Source organism: Pieris napi, chromosome 21, assembly GCF_905475465.1.
Source record: "Pieris napi chromosome 21, ilPieNapi1.2, whole genome shotgun sequence".
Taxonomy (NCBI): domain Eukaryota; kingdom Metazoa; phylum Arthropoda; class Insecta; order Lepidoptera; family Pieridae; genus Pieris; species Pieris napi.
In genome coordinates this window covers 3081718-3103330 of record NC_062254.1, presented here as the reverse complement: position 1 = coordinate 3103330, position 21613 = coordinate 3081718, and the positions used below count along the sequence as shown (strand labels likewise).

At 34.6% G+C, this 21613-nt stretch overlaps 1 protein-coding gene across 11 annotated transcripts in view; it reads left to right on the top strand.

The window, feature by feature from the left end:
* LOC125060323 (protocadherin-like wing polarity protein stan) overlaps positions 1-21613 on the top strand; it is a 189922-nt gene that overhangs the window by 160134 nt on the left and 8175 nt on the right. For 10 of the 11 annotated variants that reach the window (XR_007118830.1, XR_007118829.1, XR_007118828.1 and 7 more), the window contains 25 exons: positions 648-888; positions 1575-1794; positions 2271-2413; positions 3013-3162; positions 4254-4408; positions 5443-5609; positions 6457-6729; positions 7082-7195; positions 7694-7868; positions 8758-8900; positions 9237-9423; positions 9950-10042; positions 10610-10719; positions 11109-11318; positions 11933-12119; positions 13003-13302; positions 15159-15389; positions 15899-16259; positions 17057-17198; positions 17734-17955; positions 18623-18843; positions 19322-19468; positions 20302-20499; positions 21091-21183; positions 21437-21550. Coding sequence is in view for 8 of the 11 variants with exons in the window: in XM_047665188.1 (XP_047521144.1) it covers positions 648-888; positions 1575-1794; positions 2271-2413; positions 3013-3162; positions 4254-4408; positions 5443-5609; positions 6457-6729; positions 7082-7195; positions 7694-7868; positions 8758-8900; positions 9237-9423; positions 9950-10042; positions 10610-10719; positions 11109-11318; positions 11933-12119; positions 13003-13302; positions 15159-15389; positions 15899-16259; positions 17057-17198; positions 17734-17955; positions 18623-18843; positions 19322-19468; positions 20302-20499; positions 21091-21183; positions 21437-21550 (4597 nt within the window). In the remaining 3 variants the exon portion in view is untranslated. The remainder of the gene's footprint in view (positions 1-647; positions 889-1574; positions 1795-2270; positions 2414-3012; positions 3163-4253; positions 4409-5442; positions 5610-6456; positions 6730-7081; positions 7196-7693; positions 7869-8757; positions 8901-9236; positions 9424-9949; positions 10043-10609; positions 10720-11108; positions 11319-11932; positions 12120-13002; positions 13303-15158; positions 15390-15898; positions 16260-17056; positions 17199-17733; positions 17956-18622; positions 18844-19321; positions 19469-20301; positions 20500-21090; positions 21184-21436; positions 21551-21613) is intronic. The other variant, XM_047665185.1, reaches the window with a different exon arrangement.

Sequence of the window (21613 nt, the reverse complement as noted above, 5' to 3'; positions counted from 1 at the left end):
GCCGTCCTTTTAATAATTGTTACGCTCTTTTCTTGAAGGACCTTAAGTCGAATTGGTTCGGAAATATTAATAATTCGATAAGAAATAATCCGGCTTCAGTGGGCACATAGTGGTGGTGCGCAAAAAGAAAACTCAATGTTATAGTCTGTGGGCTTATACGCCCAGGTATTAATGATTAATAATTAATAATTAAAGGCTGATAAATCATTTTTTTATCCTGGCATTCGAACCATAGATCTATGTAATGTCAAGGTTTTGACAGTGATTAATAAACACCGTATATTTATATTATACTATTTATAAAATATAATTTTAATATGACCTGTATATCTTAAACAGTAGTTAGTTGAATAATATTATGTTGAAAATATGACGACAACAGTCTTCGATCTGATTCCATTCCTCGACTTATGGTCCTTCAAGAAAAAAGCGAACCAATTATTAAAAGGCCGGCAACGCACTTGCGAGCCCTCTGGCAATTTGAGTGTCTATAGGCAGCGGTATTACTTATCAAGTGAGGCTCTGTGCCCGTTTCATAACAAAAAAGTAAAATGACAGTTGATTCCAATTTTATCGTTTCATGTTTTATCTTCCAAGTTTATTTTAAAAGCAAATATAAAAATAATAAAACATCTCATATAATCCAGGTGTAAACTGCGAAACGGTCTTAACAAATGCGACCTGCGACTTCAATGGCGACGGCTCCATATGCCGGAGTGGGTCCCAATGCGTGGCAAGAAGAGAAGGAGGCATTCTGTGCCAGGGCTGCACTATCGACGCAGCATACACCACATCCATGTGCGAGCTGAAAGCCAGGAGCTTTCCTGCAACTTCCTTTTTGACATTTCCCGGCTTGAAGAAGAGACACCGCTTTCATTTGAAGTTAGAGTGAGTAGAGTTTTTTTTAAAAAAGCTAAATAATATGATAACTCAAAAATGCTTCACTTTTGTAAGCATATGGGTGTTTTAATTATCGCAAATAGTCACCTCTATCACCTCCGAACTGGAATACGTCGTATTACCAAGAATTGGCAGGAAACTCGCCGCTAATCCGTTCAAGTAGGGACTGAATAAAATAACCGACTTGGATCTCACTTTTTATGTGAAACTTCTTTAGGCGGTCCTAATTTTTTTACGGATGAAACGCAATTATAGCGTCACGAAGATGTGCAGCGTTTTTGTCGAAGAAAAGGGTGAGAGCGATTAAGATTTATTGAGAGAAGGGCGAATTAATTACCTTATGGAAAATCTATTTTTCGTATAAAATTTATGAAATATTAGTATTTTATATTTTATGCAAAATAATTTATTGAAATCTTAAATGACGAATGGTAAATTAAAATGCCACGTTTTTTTACTATCGAAGAAATAATTAAATTAAAGACTTAGAGGGATGTGATGATAATTCATCACATCCCTCTAAGTCTCGGAAATCTAAGTTTTAGATTTGTATAAATATGAACAAGACTTAAAAATTAGATTGCTGTATACTTTGTACGCACGCACTGATTTTGGTGGCATATACCTGTTTCGCGATATCCATACACAATACTATATTCTAAATAACCTTTCAGCTTTGCAACTCAAGCGACATCAGGTCTATTACTATACAACGGGAGATACAACGAGCGCCATGACTTCGTGGCGTTGGAAGTGATCAGTTCAGGCGCGGGTAGGGGGGGTCCAGGGTTGAGATTCTCCTTTGCTCTTGGAGGGGGGAGGAGCGAAGTCACCGTTGAAGGAGATGTTGCTGATGGGGTGTGGCATAGTGTGGAAGTCGAATATTATAATAGGGTGAGTTCTTTTCCTGACTTTCTGTTTGAATAATAATTAAATCCAGTTTTAAGGTCCCAATATATGCTGGCTTTATTAGAATTAATGTTAATAGACATTTAGACGTTAAAGAGTTTTACCTGCCGCCAACGGAAAACTGTCATACGGGTTCACAGATAACTATTAGAAATAGTGATTAAAAATTGCAATATTAGCGCCATCTATTGTAAACTTGGTGATTTTAAGTATTGTGATAATTTTTTTACGGTTTTTCGTTTGACAGATTTGTGTTACATGTTGGTAAATTAGTCAATTAATTTATATAAATAAAACCAATCTAATAAAATAAGTGATAAAACAAGATTTATGTAGAACTGCAAAAAGTGTGAAAGTTATATAATTTACAAATAACTTAAAATATGTTTGGGCTGTAAATACTTTTTAATCTTCATAGCATATTGTCGCATTTGGATAACTTGGTAATAAATTGTCCATAGACGGCAACGTTGATCTTAGACAACTGTGACAAAGCGTTATCTTTGGCCGGAGCGGGCGACTTCGGAATTAAGTACGCGTGCGCCAACTTCACGAGAAAGATATTGCCGCCTCGCTGCGATATGCCCACTGAGACTTGTCACAGGTAAACATTTTATATATCTAATTACCTAATTTATGTATTTTTTGTGTATTATTATATATCTAAGTGTATTTATTCTCACACAAGACGGTAAGACTTAGAGGGAGAGAGACAAAGTTCTAGATAGTAGTAGATCTAGTAGAAAATGAAAATAATTGTTTCAAAGGGAAGAGAAACATGAATTTCATGCATTATGCTCATTCAGGAGGCCTGATGGTACACTCTTTTCTTGAAGGACCCTAAGTCGAATTGGTTCGGAAATACTTCAGTGAGTAGCTGGTGGCTACATGGTGGTGGTGCTCAGAAAAAACTGTCTTTAATAATGCTCCGAACGACGGAAGGGGGAACCCTTATAACCTTGACGACCTCCAATGTAAAACAAAAGTCTAACTTAGTCCAAAATGCGTTGACACGTGACATGACATGTGACAAGTGACAGATGACAGATAACAGATCGCAAAGTTTAGTTTTACATTCTCACATTCCAGCTACGTTTATATTCTATGTCATCTATTAAGCTATGGCTCCCCTTAACGTATGATGTGTATCTTAAATTAATATTATGAATTTATTGTATGTGATGTAGAAAATAAACTGTGCAGTGTTTTCATTCCCAGATTTCTAGATCTCACTGGACCACTGCAGATTGGAGGACTCCCAAATATCCCGAGCAGTTTTCAAGTTAAAAACAAGGACTACGTCGGATGTATATCAGATCTGTACATTGATCATAAGTTCATCGATTTGAACAGGTAAAATTAATTGATCATGACACTATTGACTTCCTAGGGTGGTTTGGGTGTTCCATTTCACTCAATTTTTAGACCATGTAAATTTTAGCGTACATACTTATAGTATTTACTGATCCCGAAATATAGGAACAGGTTTTAAATATGAATTATGTATGAAGTACCGTAACATGGGACAAACATATATTTGTGTTTTATTTTAAAAAAATCTGAAAGTAAATAGCTTTTAATATCTTACGTCCGTCGATTTTTACTCACAAATCTGGTTGACTAAACAAATTGAGCACCACACAAGCAAGATATACTTATAAGTAATATAGATAAATATAAATCGATTACTAACTTTTGATCCTATCACCGGTTAGATCTTATCGCACGACAAAGTTTGTATAGATTAGGCTAAACCTTTACTGGGGAAAGCGAGGTCTTTACTTCGTACTTCGCTGTTCTTTTCTTTATTTGTTTCTTATTTTATTTTATATTTACCTAGTTACCCAAGAATCTTCGCTTCGGTGGAGGGAAAAATTGTGACAAAAATCTGTTCCACCGACTCATAAATTTTTGTATTTTATTTTTTCTCAAAATAATTCAAATAAAATAGTGAGCTTTGCCCTTGAGGCAAGTGTTGTCATGACGAATGCCAAGAAAAGCCTACTGAAATAACCAAACTACGCACGCCAGAACAGCCCGAGCTGAACTCTCTAGACCCTTCAGGCCAGCACATCCCTTAAAAAATCTATATAAAGCCGACTGGCAAACGTTTTGCCATGTACGTATATTATTTCTAGAAAACATTTTTTTTAGTTCAATAAAAATAGGGGTTGATCGTAGAGGGGATAAATAAAAACAAAAAAAAATTTCTACAAAATAAAAATTTTGGGGGACGAAAAATAGATGTTGTCCGATTCTCAGACTTACTGAATATGCATAAAAAAATTCATAAGAATCGATCGAGCCGTTTAAAAGGAGTATGGGAACGAACATTGTGACACGAGAATTTTATATTAGAAGATATAATATAAACGCACGACTTCAGGTCGAATCCCTAACTCTACAGTTGACTATAATTTAGGGTTTATGTACTTTTGTTATAGTTACGTAGCAGACAATGGTACGCTAGCAGGATGTCCCGAGAAAAGGTCTCAATGCAGCAGTGCGCCATGTTACAACGACGCGGAATGTCAGGATTTGTGGGACACCTTCCTTTGCAAGTGTCCCGAAGGATTTACTGGCAAGGAATGTGCTGAATGTAAGATATATTCAGGTTATACTAACTTATATATCGAAAATGTTAAAAAGTTGGTCTCTTAACCAACTGTTACTTTTTTTAGCTAATTTAACTTTAGTAATATGTTATTACTTTCGAGAATACCCAATTATAGGTAATTAACATATAATAGTGGTTTATATGTATTGAAGCCATATAAGAAGTTTGTATAATTTCAACTTTTAAAAGGTTTTAAATTATTCAGGTCTGTACTAGCCAATACGAATTTCTCACTTATAATACAAGAGCTTCAAAATTATCGGATATTTCCCGATAGGTTCGTTGCAAACAATTAATATAGTCGTCATGACGACTATATTTGTTTGCAGGGAACCTATCGGGAAATATCCGATAATTTTGAAGCTCGTGTGGTATTCGGGGGATTATTTTTCCGACCCAAATGTCGGCCAATACAATTTCACCATGAGACGAAATGTACAGTTAACAAATAAGAATTTCATAATGAATAAAACAACTACTTAATACTTTTCTTGAAGCAACGACCAGAGAAAATTTTCACAAAAAATTTTCAGTGTAATACCATGTAGGTTGTACCACGTGACGTCGAATGGTGCAATTCTATTGGCCGATATTTGGGTCGGAAAAATAATCTTAATAAATCAACAAATTTATTCGCACCATATACCAATTAATGTACAGACCGCTTTATACAAATTTAGATATTTTTAAATATTGAATAAATAACAAATAATTTTGACAAAGATTAACAATATGATAAAAATAGTACAAAGGGTCATTTGTATTCGTTTAAAAAAACTGTGTTACAGTAGGAAGGTGTACCCAAAAAATCACAATAATCAAACACACTTATAGTTACATATTAAACCAAGTTAAACAAATTAATTCTTTAAAATAACAAAGAAAAGATATATAATAAATAACATTAATATATTAGACATATTCCTTCACACTCGCTCGCATTAACTATGTTCGCTGATTAAATCTTTTGAGAAATATTTAAAAACAAGGTTTTGTAAAAAAATATTTCCCTCCAGCAACTGCTCCACCTTGGCGCTTCAGTGGAGATGGAATGCTCTCCTTCAATCCTCTCTTGCGGCCGATACAACTGCCTTGGCTCAATGCACTTTCAATAAGAACGAGACAACACGATGCCTTCCTCATGTCCATACAAGTTGGACAGAACAGCACCATACTTGTTACCGTGAGTTTTGTATTATTAGTTTTTATTTTATTATTTGATTTCTAGTATTGTCTTACACTTATAAATAATAACTACACAATTCATTAAAGATAATTTTTAATTACTATGAAACACGTCAAATTTATATTTTTACATTGCTTATTATATTTTTTTTTTATGAAGTCAACTGGCATTATTGTGGTCTAGTAAAGTATCATAATATATTGTATGATAAAAACTTACCAAAAATCAAATTAGATCGCACAAAAATTAACTTCATTATTATAATATTACATTTAAATAGTAACTAATTGACTAACAAAACCACAAGTAAGTAATTTCGTGAACACTTATGAAAATTTAAATTAAATATTATTGCACTAGTAGTATCCTACAGTTAAATTAAAAAAAAACACAATATCAGAGAACTTATTTATCTATCGAAAAAACCTTCCAAAATTGCCTAACCACTTAAGCCAGATCAGATAAATCTCTGGAGATTCAAAATCAAAATTAAATTAGAGAAGAATAATACAATTACAATATAAAATACCCTTAAACACGCGTAAAAATATATATATGTTAACGTAAAATTGTAAAAACCGTTAGATTGTAATCTATCGGTTATCGGTATTCGGTAGATTGTACTACACTAACTTAGTTATCATTCAAACTTCTTTGGTCAATTACAGATTAATTTTACTTCCCAACAATTTCATATAACTACCGAATAATAATACGTTAAATTGCAAGCAGTATGTTGAGTTGACAATCTTTCGACAGTTTACAATCTCGCGAGATAGATTACAATCTAACGGTTTTTACAATTTTACGGTGACATATACATTAAAAAAAATCTTTATTTCAGCTGAAATCCGGCCTTTTGCACTATTCATATAATGGTGACACAATGTTCCTTCCGTCAACAACATTAGCTGATGGCAACTGGCACAGAATAGAGATTAAATGGATGGGAACAGACATATCTGTGAACATAGATTACGGACTCAGAAACGCTCTATTACCTATGCTTGCCAACAAGATTCAAGGACAGTATATTGGAAAAATTCTGATCGGTGGACCTGATACTACAGCTGGGATATTGTCGTCGGATGTTGGATATTTTGAAGGATGTATACAGGTATAAAATAGTTTTAACTGCTACCCTCAAATAGTGTTTTACATTTTTATATTTATTTTGGTTCAGATACCGCATTAAATCTTTTTCATTTTGATTAAATTAATTAATTATCAAGAACTGTTTTCGCAAAACATGCAAAATCAAATGTGGTTATGAGGGATAACTATCAATATTTTTGAGGGTAGTTGTATTTATCATACATATAAAATATATTTTCACATCCTGATTAACTAATGTTATTGGGTATTTTTTTTTCAAATTTAACCTTTTTCGGTTTATTTTAAGTCGCTTATCTGTATTCTCATTTCTGGGAGTATTGTACTATGTATCTTTAGAATGATTAAATTTTCAGGATGTACGCGTAGGAACTGCTCAATCTCTCCTCAATCGCCCAACAGTGAGAGAAAACGTCCGTGACGGCTGTCAGTCTAGGGCTGACTGTTTGTTGTCTATATGTCCGCCATATGTAAGTATGATGATATAATGAAACTATTTTTTAAACTTTACAAAAGTCTTAACATTTCGTCATAGTCGTAGAATAGTGACGGATCTGACATATAGCTTTACAGGACATTATTTCAACATAATACATGTTTGTTTTTTTTGTCATAACTTTTTTAATTCATATTCTGTAATTATGAAAATTGGCATACAACCAAACAAAAGGGTTTGTTTTAAAACAAAATTAAAATAATAACATTAAATTACACAGTTTTCTAGAAAAATTCTTCCATCAGCGTCTATCACGTAGTTTTTTCGTTCCGTCACTTTACGTCACATAGTTTTTTTTTAAATGTAGCCGTACTTAGTCAATGTAGTATCCAAATATGATAAAAAGTGGATTTTGAATTTTTTTCAAATCCGACATTGTTCTACGATCATGACGATTTGTTAGTTGACAGACAATTTCATGTAGCACCTGAAACCATGGTTAAAAATAAAATAATTATTATTAATTATTCAGAGTAAATGCGTATCGTCATGGGACACGACGGAATGCGAATGCGATCGCGGTCGCTTCGGACCCTCGTGCGTGGCCGCGTGCGAACTTCAGCCGTGCGGCGAACACGCCACTTGCGTACCGGATGACAGCAAGAAGGGGTACTCCTGCAACTGCCATGTCGGGTATTCTATGAATGGTAAGTTTTTTGGACATGATTCAGAAGCAAGTTTAAAAAGTTGCTAGTTAGTGCTATCATGCTAGACTTAATAAAATCAAAATATAATTTATTCATGTAGGTAACTTATTAACAGAAAAAAATTAATGCTTCTAAATTTACATTTACTGCCAGTTCTCAAATCAAGATCGTATAACGGCCACCAAAGTTTTTTTAAATGTTTTTAAATTTTTTTTTTATTTATATTACACACACTCTGTTAAAAAAAAGCGAGTGCGTATAAAGTACACAATCATGTCAGAAGTGAAACTTCTTTGTAAATTAATTATTACTAATAGATGATCATGTACCAGTAAATGATCACTCCATGTGTTTGGATATCTATATTCACACTGTTTACACACTGTATACGTGCTAATGATAATATAAATAAATAAAAAATCTGCGTTTACTGCACACGACGTTATGTGACAGAATTGCCGTCTAAAGTTCTAATATGTAAATTCTAACCGAATACATCTACCAACAGCGTGTATTTTTCTCGATCTCCCTTACTCTCTCTCTCAATCGTCTCACTATAGCTCTCTTCCATCTCTAGCTCCATGGCACTGTGCGTGATGCGACATTCACTCTATCACTCTCTCTCTCTCTGTATCTTTCGAACTTGCTTGCTCCCTACTCGCGCTCCATGGCTATTTGCTTCATGCTACGTTCGCCCTTTCTCACTCTCTCCCTTTTCTTCGACAAAAGCGCTGCACATCTTCGTGACGCTAATATTATTATTATTGCGTGTCATCCGTAAATAAATTACCCTCATGTGCCTAAAGAAGTTTCACTTCAAAAAGTTAAGAGAAAGTTGGACACACATACTTTATGCAAAATTGCAAATATTTTTTAAAATATCTTCTAGAAGGAGAATGCGTAGAAGAGAACACAGAAGAACAGTGTCCGGGGGGCTGGTGGGGAGTGAAAGCCTGTGGGCCTTGCGACTGCGACGCTTCGAGGGGCCTCCACCCTTACTGTGCCACTAAGACTGGGGTCTGCCATTGTAAGGTATGAAAAAAATGAGTAGAAATATATAAATCTCGGTATTTGTTGGTTTAAATATATAGTATATGCTGGTATTTATTAGTATAGATTAATATTCTGAAGTCTAGTAATCGTTTCAATGTGATGTTTACTAAAATTTTCAATAGTTTACTTAAAATATTAATTTCTATTTAAATAATACTATATGAAATTATTGTATGATTTTTAATTATCTGTTTAATTATGCAATTACAAAATCAACGAATCTTACGTCTTGTAAACAGTATTAAAATTTCTCACTTTGATTGTGAGACATATCTTTGAATTAATTATAAACTTTATACCTTTTAATTTTTGTAGGAGAACCACTACAAACCCGAAGGTTCAGAGGACTGCATCCCTTGCCAGTGCTACGCAGCCGGTTCAGTGAACAGTTCCTGCGCCAGTCTCACGGGGCAGTGCAACTGCCGGAGTGGCGTTATTGGCAGAGCTTGCGACTCCTGCGCAAATATATATGCCGAGGTCACGCCCAATACTGGATGCAAAGGTAAACTTTCTTTAATCCACTTCAAAACGTCACTAGAATAGGATATTTGTTTATCAATTTCATTGTATTGTGTACACAATTTTCTTAGAAAAAAGATGGAGATAAATCAAGTATATTTCAGCTAAGGTTATAACCTCCAATTATATAAATATAATAATAGTAAATTGTCATTATACTCTGATGATATTCTAGGTGTATAATTCTTAATTAATTTAATTAACCATATTGTATGGTTAATTTTAAATAAAGGTTAATGTGAGATTTTAAGACAGCTTTTTGTATACGAATGTGGCTGTATCTAAATAAGCGTAGTATTACTTTACAAATTAAAATAAAAGTTACTTTGTGAGTAAAATTTTATAAGTTTTAACTGAAACCCCACTTTTGACTAAAAGATGCCTGTGTCTTCCATAACAAACCTAAAAAGTTAAACTTACAACAAATGCACATTTAATTTTTTTTTTTTTAATAAGTAACGCCAAAACAATTATATTTGTACATGGCATATAAATTTAATAATTTCCAGTTGTTTACGACGGATGTCCGAAATCCTTTGCGGCCGGAGTTTGGTGGCCACGAACCAAATTTGGCATTGAAGCTATCACCGACTGTCCTTCAGGTATGATTAATACGCATTATTAATTAACTATTATTTTTACGATTGTACACGTCCGATGATACACGTTTTGTTTCTCCACCCGCTTCACCTCGACGTCCGTCGTTCCACATTTGAGGGTTTTTGTGGAGAATGAGATGAAATGATTTTTTTAAAGACAATTCACACCAATTGACCTAGTCCCATGCTAAGCTGGTGAAGCTTGTGTTATGGGTACTAGGCAACGGATATACATATATATTATATATAGATAGACATATAAATACATATTTAAACACCCAAGACCTAAGCACAACACCAAATGCTCGATCGATGTTCGTCTCAGCCGGGGATCGAACCCGGGACCCATGGATTCGCATTTAGGGGTAACCACTAGACCAACGTTAAACTTTTTAATTTCTTCCGAGAGAAATAAATGAAAACTCTAAACATAGATAAAAAGTTAACGCGCGGTCGAAGTTCTCAATTTGTGAGTTTTATTTATTTAAGTTAAAGTAAGTTTATCATAAAGCAATGTATAAGATTTTATTGTATTGGTATTATTGTAATATATAGTAATTAATTTCTCAGGGTCAAGTGGTAAAGCGACCCGTATGTGCGATGAGACCCAAGTGATACCATGGCAGGAACCGGATATGTTTAATTGTACCACTTCTACGTTCTATCAGTTGAGGAAGCAGGTGAGTCTTTAAATATACAATACTATATCTCATATACAGTATCATAATTTATAATAAATAGAAAAGAAATAATAAAAAAATATTTGAGTTAAATTTTTGAGTCATTTAACTCGAATATAAACAAACTCAAACTCAAAATAACTTTATTCATATAGATAACCACGTACATTTATGAACATCAACAAAAGTTCGCAAGTCAAAGGCGTAGAGCGGGCAAGAAGAACTGGCAAAAACTTTCCGCCACTCTTTAATCGCCAAGTTTTTTGTTTTACACAACGTTTGTAAGGAGCTGCAACCATTACACCATTACATGACATCTTAAGTAATTAATAGTTAATTAAGATTTAAATTTGTTTGTTTTAAATTAGTTTTTAAATTACCCTTTTCAGCTTCACAAAATAGAAACAGGCGAACTTACAATGAACACGTTCGTTGGTGTACGTTTGGCCGAAGACCTTTCTGCGGCGTGCACGAACACGCAACATCTGTATGGCGCTGATATTTTAGTGGCTGAAGGGATTTTGTTAGAGCTTGTACAATACGAGTTGAGACAAGGCGGATTGAACCTAACGCATAGTCAGGATAAAGATTACGTTCGGGTGAGTTTTTTCTTCATATATTTGCCTGCAACTATATTATTTTTAGTGACTAGTATTTATATTAAAATATATATGAAAATGTTAATAATTAGAAGCGTAAACAAAATGTAAGCAATCATCGCACACACGCCAAAATGAGCCCTTTAGATTTTTCCACACTCATTTTGATAGCGTCGCAACCCCACTATCCCTAGTTTTGTGTTAGTTATAAGCTCATATTTTGAACAATTTAAGTTCGTTGACATCCAGTTTCAAACAAATTTTCACATATATTTGAACATATCTACAACAACCTCCTCCAAACATAACTTACCCAGGGCCACAAAAATTGCTTGTTAAAAAAAAACATAAGTGTATGAAAAAGGGAGGTTTTTTTTATTAGGACAGTGGTCCGAAATAGCTATTATAATGACTCTATCGCACTCGTGGTATTTTGTAATTAATGCTAGTATTTTTTTATAGAAAGGATTCATGTATGTTTTTATGTATATCGTTCTTATTATCATAGTAACCAAGTTCTTCCATTAACAAAATTCAAAAGGGTTTACATTTGAGCAAAAATTTTAAATGCCTTAACGTAATGCCTATAAGTTTGAAGTTATGAAAATTTTCAGAACATAATAAAATCGTCAAACACAATCTTGGACCTAAACTATCAAAAAGAGTGGCGACGCATCAGCGATTTGACAGGAAAGGGCGCAGAACATTTGGTGCAACAATTCGATAAATATATATCAGTCCTGGCTGAGAGTCAACACGACACCTATACTAGCCCCTTTGAGATTGTTACCAGTGATATGGGTAAGAATTTGTTTATCTATCTATCTATATATACAGTCAAAACCGTTTACGACGACATCGTTTAGAACAACATACCGGTTATATTGACCAAAATCAAAGGTCCCGGCTGAATTCTATTGTATTAGGTACTTAATAACGTCATCGGCTGTTACGACTATCGGTTTTTACGACCAAATATGAGTAGTCCCTTCGATGTTGTTATAACAGACTTAACTGTATATACATATAACTATACTATCTATCTATATACCATCTCAACATCACAATATTGTCTTGCATTGCCAAATCAATATTTATATAGAAAAAAGTTAGCTCTTAAAACTATTCCTTCCCTATACTTCTGATTCCTTCGAACTAACGTCCATAACACGAGCTTTTCAGGCACAAAACCTCCACTTTATGATTAAGTCTCGACTCTACGTCGGGATCAGATAATATTCTAGTAAGTTCAGAAATAAATTTAAACTATTTCATCTGTATACATACATTTGGGGTTATTTGGCAATGCAAGACAATATTGTGATGTTTACATAAATTTATATATGTGTTTATTTTATAGTGAGTTAGAAGGGTGGCGACTGAAATAGGGGTTTTTATGGTGGTTTATTTGTAACTGAACTACTGAACTGCACATGTATACTAACTATGTAACATATGTACAATGACGCCACAGTAATATTTACTTAAGCCATTTAAGTTCTACATATAAACGAAAGCTTCCCCGTATTCTAATACCTGAAAGTCTAGTCTGGTTTCAAGATTTGTCAAGCGCTTTCCGAATTACGTTAGAGTTGCTTCCCAATTCAGCACCCTATAATGTTCATTAATAACCTACCATCAGATAATTTAATCGATTATATATTTCGAATATATTCTATTATAGCTATCGGCGTAGATATAGTAACAGCCGAATCAATATATGGCTTCGAGCCAACACAACTTAGCCGAATCATTGAGGGGTATACCACGGAGAGAGTAGTTCTTCCCGATACATCATCATTCGTACACTCTCCCATACAAACAATGGGCTATTACGGCATCAATAAGTCAAAGAGCAAGAAACCCAGCAGCCCCACGGTGTCCTTCCCGAAGTACAATAACTACGTCAAGAGCAAGAATAAATTCGACAAGTTCTCAAGAGTTCTGTTGCCGCTGGATTTGATTGGGATTAACAATGTTCAAGGTATATTTGAAACCTGAAATAAATTATAATATTGTTTTTTGCGTTTAAGATATTTTAAAATCAGATTGATTCCTTACCTTTTAATTAAATTTAAATTCCATGTACACTACACACCCCAGCAATCCCATCATCCTATTTGTCCTATCCCATATCCTCTCAGATGAACGCGTTTTGAACAAAACTCACCGTTATCCAGATGGAGCATTCTGATAAACGAGCTAGGTCTTGATATCCATAGTTGCTCCCATCATAGTCAAAGTATGAGGGGAGAAATTATTAATCTATAATCAATTTTCCTTTTGTTTCTATAGTTTATGAATCGATGTATTTTTTTTCGTTTCGTGTTTGTTATGTTTGCCTATAAGTGCTTGTCACATTAAGAGCTATTACGCACTGTCGACTTGTCGCCGGCGACTCGGTCGCTGGCGACTGTGAGTTTCTACAGTTTAAATAGATGTCTACGCACTTGGTCGTCGGTCGCCCAAGCGACTGGGCGACTCGCCGCGTCGTGGCGACACACAAGCGACTGTCGGTCGCTGGCGACCAATAGGAGCACGGCTTCAAATGGAAGCATTCGCACTGCGAGCAACTGTCGTAACGACTGGACGTATATATACGAATGTACTTGGAATACTGTCGCTCGGCTTGGTCTCCTGCCTAGTTGCCTATGTTTTGGTCGCCGAGGCGACCGAGTCGACGGCGACAAGTCGACAGTGCGTAATAGCTCTAAATCTTGTATTTTATTTTTCTTACGTACCAATGTATCTGTGCCGAGCGTTGACAACCTTTTATATAAATATACTAAGTATAAAAGTGGACGTACGAAAGGGAATACTTACGTGGATTGGTCATTTAAAAAGGTTGAATCAGAAGCTTACGAGTAGGATATCCAAGATAACCGTTGATAGTGGGGTTGGGTCAGGTAGGCTGTCATATCTGGACCTAATCCACTATCATGGTGAATGTCATAAAACTAGGTGAAGCGATGTATGTCACGACAAGTGGTGATCCGTGATCTCTGCTTCTCTCTTCGGGAAAAATGCGTCAATGTACTACCCAACACGTAATTGTATTCTGTAATGTGGTTAAATAAATCTTAATATATATAAATTACGTGTCACGTTGTTTGTCCGCTATGGCCTCCTAAACTACCGAACCGATTTCAATCAAATTTGCACACCGTGTGTAGTTTGATCCAACTTAAAAGATAGGATAGCTTACATCTCAATTTATACCCGGAATGTAATTTTATTGCAAATTATTTGTTTATTATTTGATAGTCACAATTCTAACAGATGGCGCTGTGTTGAAAGTACCAACGTTTCAAATAAGCTACAATTTAATGGCATTACCACCAAAAAAGCATGGTGGTCCCCATGACTGGTGTTCTCTTACCATTTCTCTTGAATAGGTTACTACTATGTAATATAACTAAAACCTTAGCTACAGCAACGCTTGGCCGGTCTGCTAGTATTATTATAAGTTTTTCAATGCGTCTGTCATCAGCCTAGCCTTTAGATATTAATCGAATGAAGAAAAATTAGGAAGATTTCGAATTTCCTTATTTATACAGTACTAGCAAACTCGGCGAACTCCGTTTCGCCACCAGATGGCTTCGTTTTATGTAACATTACGTTTGGTGATCCCGCTTTTCTGTTAAAATTTTCTTCTCTTTCTTCGCTATAAACCTCACGGGGCGCGAGACCTTTCCAACGAATGCAAAACCGTGGAAATCGGTTCGTGCGTTCTGGAGTTATAGCGTCAGGAAGGAAAACCCGACTTATTTTTATATAGTAGATGATATTCTGCTCATAGAAAAGACAATTGTATACAAATACCTCATTTAACTTTCTCAGATAATTTAGACACAATGGAATCTCGCGCAGTGTTCTCCTACCTCCAATACTCGAGGAACTCCTCTCAGCTGATGCCTCTCCGTATGGATGAGTCCGTGAGTCGGCGTTGGGGAGTTAACATCACCGTCGGGTCTCCCATACTTCAAGTTTCCTTATTCGTCCCAGAATATGTTTGGATGAAGGAAGCTAAGGATGTTGAGGATTCGGCTAATACTATGGAAGATCTTGATGGTAAGTCTAAATATATTTACCATTTGTTTTTATTTAAAAAAAAATACCATTTTTAAAACATACACGTAATTTTTATTATGTACTAGATGAGCTCGTGAACTTATCACCTACATATATTTGTGTCAAAACGTAATACAACATTTATAAAACAGAACAAAGACAACCTCAAACTACAGCCATGAAACACACATTTCTGAAGGCACCTAATACACAGATTTTATTGGAAACTTGTAGTAGTTTTTAGTATTCTTTACTTATATCTCTGGACTTCCACAAATAATTCAAGACCAAAATTAGCCAAATCGGTCCAGCCGTTCTCGAATTTTAGCGAGACTAACGAACAGCAATTCATTTATATATATAGATATAGATAGATAGATTTAATTTGACACACATATAAACAAAACACTTGCCGTTCATATTACATATTTTAAAGATCCTAACTCCTCTAGTACGTAAAGTTTAGGTCAGAAAAGCTTTATCCGTCTTCTAACTAAAATATCATCTAGGTATCGCGTACGTAAATAAAGGCAATCCCCAAAATCAAAACGACAAAAACCCATGGAATCCAGATAACTCCATACAAGACACTCACGGACCAATAGTCATCCAGCCAGCGTTTAAAAAACAGGATAATTACGCAGAAACGCAAGAAGAAAATATTATGGCAGAAAAGCTGGAACAACCGAAAGCCTTAGCTTTGACCGTGGAGACGGGAAATATGAGTATGGGAAGAAAGTTGGTTTATAAAAGTTTGAATGGGATAAGACTGAAGAAGCCGATACGATTGCAATTGTGGCTTGATATCAGCAGAGAGACGTTTGGCTCGAGGACAAATCCGCAGTGCGTTCATTGGTCTATGGCAAGAGGGTATGTTTCTTTTTTATTAGCTTTATATATTTTCAAACTGCGTTTTTAAATAGTACGTTTTCAAGGCGTTGATTTGTTGAAGAGATTTTATGATTATAGCAGTAGAATACAGTACGATGTAATAAAATTACAAATAGTACTGACGAAAGGAATCACCAAAAATATTGAAATAGCATAAACCAAACTGAAATAAGTAGTGTTCGTTAGATTGGTGCTTCAATGAGTGATACAACCATAATATATCAATGAAAAAGTTTCGTTTTCTTTCTTCGAGAAAAGAGCGTTCCAATTCTTAAAAGGCCGGCAGCACATTTGCGAGCCTTCTGGCCGTATGTCTATAGGCGGTGGTATCACTTAACATCAAGTGAGCCTCCTGCCCGTTTGGCCAATGTGTATAAAAAAATATATCTCGAATAGTTTGTTTTAATTTATTGTGTAAGCGTGTGATTGCTTGAATTTCTGTGCACCTAACGTCTAGGAATGTATAGTTGATTATAGCAGAATGTGTATAATGATAGTATATCTATATATATAAAATCTTGTGTCACCCTGTTTTTGGCTGCAATCTTCCAAAATGGCTCGAGCAATTTAAATACAGATTTTGAAAAATATAGACAACAATTTTTAAATTAACGAAATTTTGTTTTAGATAAACGCTTGTACAAAGTAAATAACGTATTTTTAAAAACACTATTTACTTTTTAGTTAATTATCTATGTTTAATTTTAATAGAAGGTTACAGATAAATATACTGAAGGCTCTTTAGGTATTTTGATAAATATTATTGCTTATAACAGGTCAGGTGAGTGGTCCCGCGTGGGATGTCATACAGAAATTGACTATAACTGGTCTCCATACTCCAATGACCCTCTTCTCATCAACTGCACTTGCAACCATCTTTCTACCTTCGCTATTTTGGTGGATGAAGTGGATATAGAGGTTTGTTTAAAAGAATAATATTTTGGTTTTATTATTCTTACTGTACTAAAAACTCTTGAAGAATGAACATCTATTCCAATAAGAATTTTTTTTTTACATTGAATGAGCTCCAAAACGATTGGACCGATTAAAAAATACTTTCACCAAATCCTACATTATCACTCATAAACATGATACATAAAAGATCGATAATGTAACCCAAGGTGTGAAAAAATGCCAAAAATCAATGACAATAGAGCAAAGTGATCCACTGCAGTTTTATAAAGGACATCAATATTTGCAAAAAAACCGTACCATACGTCTTAATACATATTTTACAAAATAAATATCCAGCCGTGTACTAAACGCTAGTAATTAATACAATGCTCCAAAAACATATACAAAATTACGTATTCAATTTATTTCTTCTTCAAAATTGTTAAAAATATGTTGTTTCTATTTATAAAATTACTCCATCTGTCTCTTATCATCACAGCGTGAACACATTTTGACAGAAAATGACAGCAAACATTTTTATCGTCAATTTTTTTTTCAGTTTATCCCAGAACCATCTCTTCTTGAATCGGTTACTTCATACACGGGATTCAGTATATCCCTCCCATTACTCCTTTGCACATGGGCAGCTTTATCGCTCATGCGCGGTGGTGCGGCGACCGTGTCAAACTCCATTCATAAACACCTTATTTTCTGTGTGTTCATGGCGGAGCTTCTGTATTTAATCGCTTTGAAAGCAAGGAATTCCTTGGTTCAGAATGAGGTGAGTTTTTTAATTGATTTCAGTTCAAAATGTATTGATTAATATTTGGTACATATATACATATATGATGCAAGTTATATGTCGAACGTGATATAGCGCTTCTAAATACCCGTCCATGACAAACAAAACAATAATTTAAGTAAATATTTTAATTCCAATTTATTACAATATAATTCATTTCAATTCATTGGTTGAACAGAATATACACAAAATTTGTTTAAAACCTCAATTGTTAGACTAAGAACTAAAGAATCTTACTATTATGCGCCGACGAAAACCATTTTTTTTTTAAATCAGTGGCAACCTTTTAGGTCTGGGCCTCAGATTTCTGAATCTGTTTCATGATCATTTTTAAATCTAATAGACAAGTAGGTGATCAGCCTCGAGTGCCTGACACACGCGGTCGACTTTTTGGGTCTAAGACATGTCGATTTCCTCACGATGATTCCTTCATCGTTCGAGCGAATGTTAAATGCGCACATATACAGAAAGTCCATTGGTGCACAGCCAGTGATCGAAGCTACGACCTCAGGATGAGAGCCACATACTGAAGCCACTAGGCCAACACTGCTCTATCTGACGGAGTCAATCTTTACCTGAACCTTTATACTGTATAATGCAATTTCTTTTACTAAGTCATACTAAATAATTGTATCGAACATTTCAGTTCGCATGCAAAGTAATAGCAATGTCCCTCCACTATTGGTGGGTGTCCGCGCTCGCGTGGAGCGCGTGCGACGCGTGGCAAGTACGCAGACTCGTACGCGAAGTACGGGACGTCAATCACGGACCTATCGCGGCCCATCTCGCCGTTGCGTACGCAGCACCCGCCGTCGCCTTAGCGTTGGCCGCTGCCCATCATCAGCAGCAGTATGGGAATTCGCTATTGTAAGTAAATAGTCTTTTGTTTAAGATTTGTATCTAATGACTACTTAAACTAATTAATAAATTAAATGACGCGTTGCGTAATAAGAATTGTAATAGTTCGTATAACTGCTACAATTCTCTTACCGTACAGACTTTAAGATATTATAAAAATATTTTTATTATTTTGTATTAGTTCTGAAGTATTTCCTTTGACTTAACTATATATATAAAACATTCCTTTAAAACTTATTTTTACTTACTTATTACTTTATTTTACGTGTACACTGTACAGGTATGGTAGGTTATAGGGACTGGTGTTACGCCATCTTGAATGAAGCATTTTGGCGGGTTTTTAAAATTATGATTTTTTTATTTGTATTTGTAACAATTTGTACAGATTCTATAGTAATTAACAAATTAATTTTAAATAGATTTTAAAATCTTGTCAAATAGGTAAATAGCTCATTGACGCTACCATTCATATGTTCCAATTGTTTAGCTGCTGGGTGAGTTGTCACGAGGCAGTGGTGTGGTGGGTGGTGATACCAGCGGGCGCGTACGCACTAGCGGCCGTTGTACTACTCGCGGGCGCCACGAGAGCTGCCTTCACTGTGCGGGACCATGTTATTGGATTCGGGAATTTGAGGTAAGGATTCATAAAAATTAAACCGATTTCTACCTATATATCTGAAAAACTACTGAACCGATTTTAAGCAATCTCGTGTTTTTATTTGGATTATACCTCATTTAAATGGAAAAGGATCACTGATATGACTTATTTACCGACTAATTAATGGACATACATACACGTACGAAATATACGTGAAAGCCTTATTCATCATAATTATTCAATCAACTGCCTAAATTAACATTAGGTTAATAGTTGTTTCAGAGTCACACATAATTAAAACCTATTTTCTATGGAATCGCGTAATTATAGTAAATGTTTGTTTTTAAATACTATTACTTGCTGACATTTCTTTTTATTTCGATTAGGTATTTTTATTATTTATTTTAAATATAGTTTTTCTGTCCACCATTTCGAACAAATTTACGACTTATTTACGAGTACAAATGACAATATGTTGTTCGTGGCACTACTAACGTATATGTACGTATATACCTACGTACATTTTAACCATTGCAAAACATTTTAGATTTATCAATTGCAAACATATAACAACTCCGATTTAAATATTTGTAAAGATAGAATAATGCTTTGAAATTTCTTTTTTAATATTATTAAGAAAAGCTGCTGCTTTGATGCTGAAGATTGATCCTATCGAGTATGTCATAAAAGTATACTTTTATGACATACTCGATAGGATCAATCTTTTGTATACGAACTTTAAAAAAAACCTATCACCTTTTATTCTTTAATTGTTCTTCTAAAGATTATTCTTTATATTTTCTAATTCTTTTTATATATACTTCTTATTTCAGTAACGTTAAAAACCTATAGAATCAATATTGTTCCAGGATGTTACTAGCCGTGAGCATTATCTGCCTGCCACTAGTCTGCCTGGCATGGGCAAGTGGGCTCATCCTGGGCAGTGAGGCAGGTGACAGGCGGAATCTGCTCAGCTCCATCCTGGCTGGGGCAGTGGCTTTGCACGCGGCTGCTGCTTCCCTCGGATACATCGCATTTAATATTCGAGTACGGGATAATCTTAAAAGGTAAGATTTTTAATTATAATTTTATTCAGATTTTCCAATAAAATCTGCAAGAACACATGTCATGACGCGTAGTTTGATGTAATAATAATAATAAATCGTTATATTATTTCCATAGTAAATTTTCATTTCAAATGTTGGTAGTAGTATTTGTTAGCATGCACTTATGGCTAAATGTCAAGTAAATCAATATAGTATCAAGATTACTTTCGAACTATTATGACGTAGCAGAAAAAATGTCATATTACTAATAACCAATAGAAAACGAGAATGTCACATCTCTTATAACCAATAGAAAAGTAGAAAATGGCCGTTTCACAATTTGACGGTTTCACTTCGATAGATTACAATCTACCGAATAATAATACGTTAAATTGTAAGCAGTACGCTGAGGTTCACAATCTTTCGACAGTTTATAATCTCGCGAGATAGATTACAATCTAACGGTTTTTACAATTTTACGTTAACATATGCATCTTAAAATAGATAGGAAACTATTGTACAGACTGTTGCTTTTCTTAATTAATGTAAATATATGTATGTACTTACTTATTTGTAAGGAGGACAAAGTGGTCACATAATGAAATTTTTCAGAACAATTCTAAGATGTCTCGGAAAGAAGGTGCCCTTAGCCGATACTTCTGTTATAATAAGCACCAGTGCCCAGAATTTATCGCAGACAAATAGGTAATTTTTCATATACTAAAAGTAAAAAAGAAGTTAAGTAAGTAGTAAGTTTTTTTTTAGTATAATAAAAAAAATGGTTATATTTTCCTATCAAAATAATAAAATTAATTCAAACTATCACTGAAGTATTATAATAATAAATGTTTAATTCCGTGTAGTGTTTAATCTGTGACAGTAAAAAAAATTAAGTTGTTAATTAATTATAAGTAGTGTATACTTTTTAGCATATTTTTACTCCTAAATAAATATTCAGGTCATCATTGGCCTACCACAGCGGAACGGAAGGTCGCCAACTTCGGAATATTGGTATCTCTGCTTCATCCACCACCTCAAGGTCTACCACGAAGACCAGCTCAAGTCCTTACAGGTGATATGAGATTTTTGGTTCTCTAATGATGTTCACCGTGTGAGCAAGTGTCAATGTATTTAT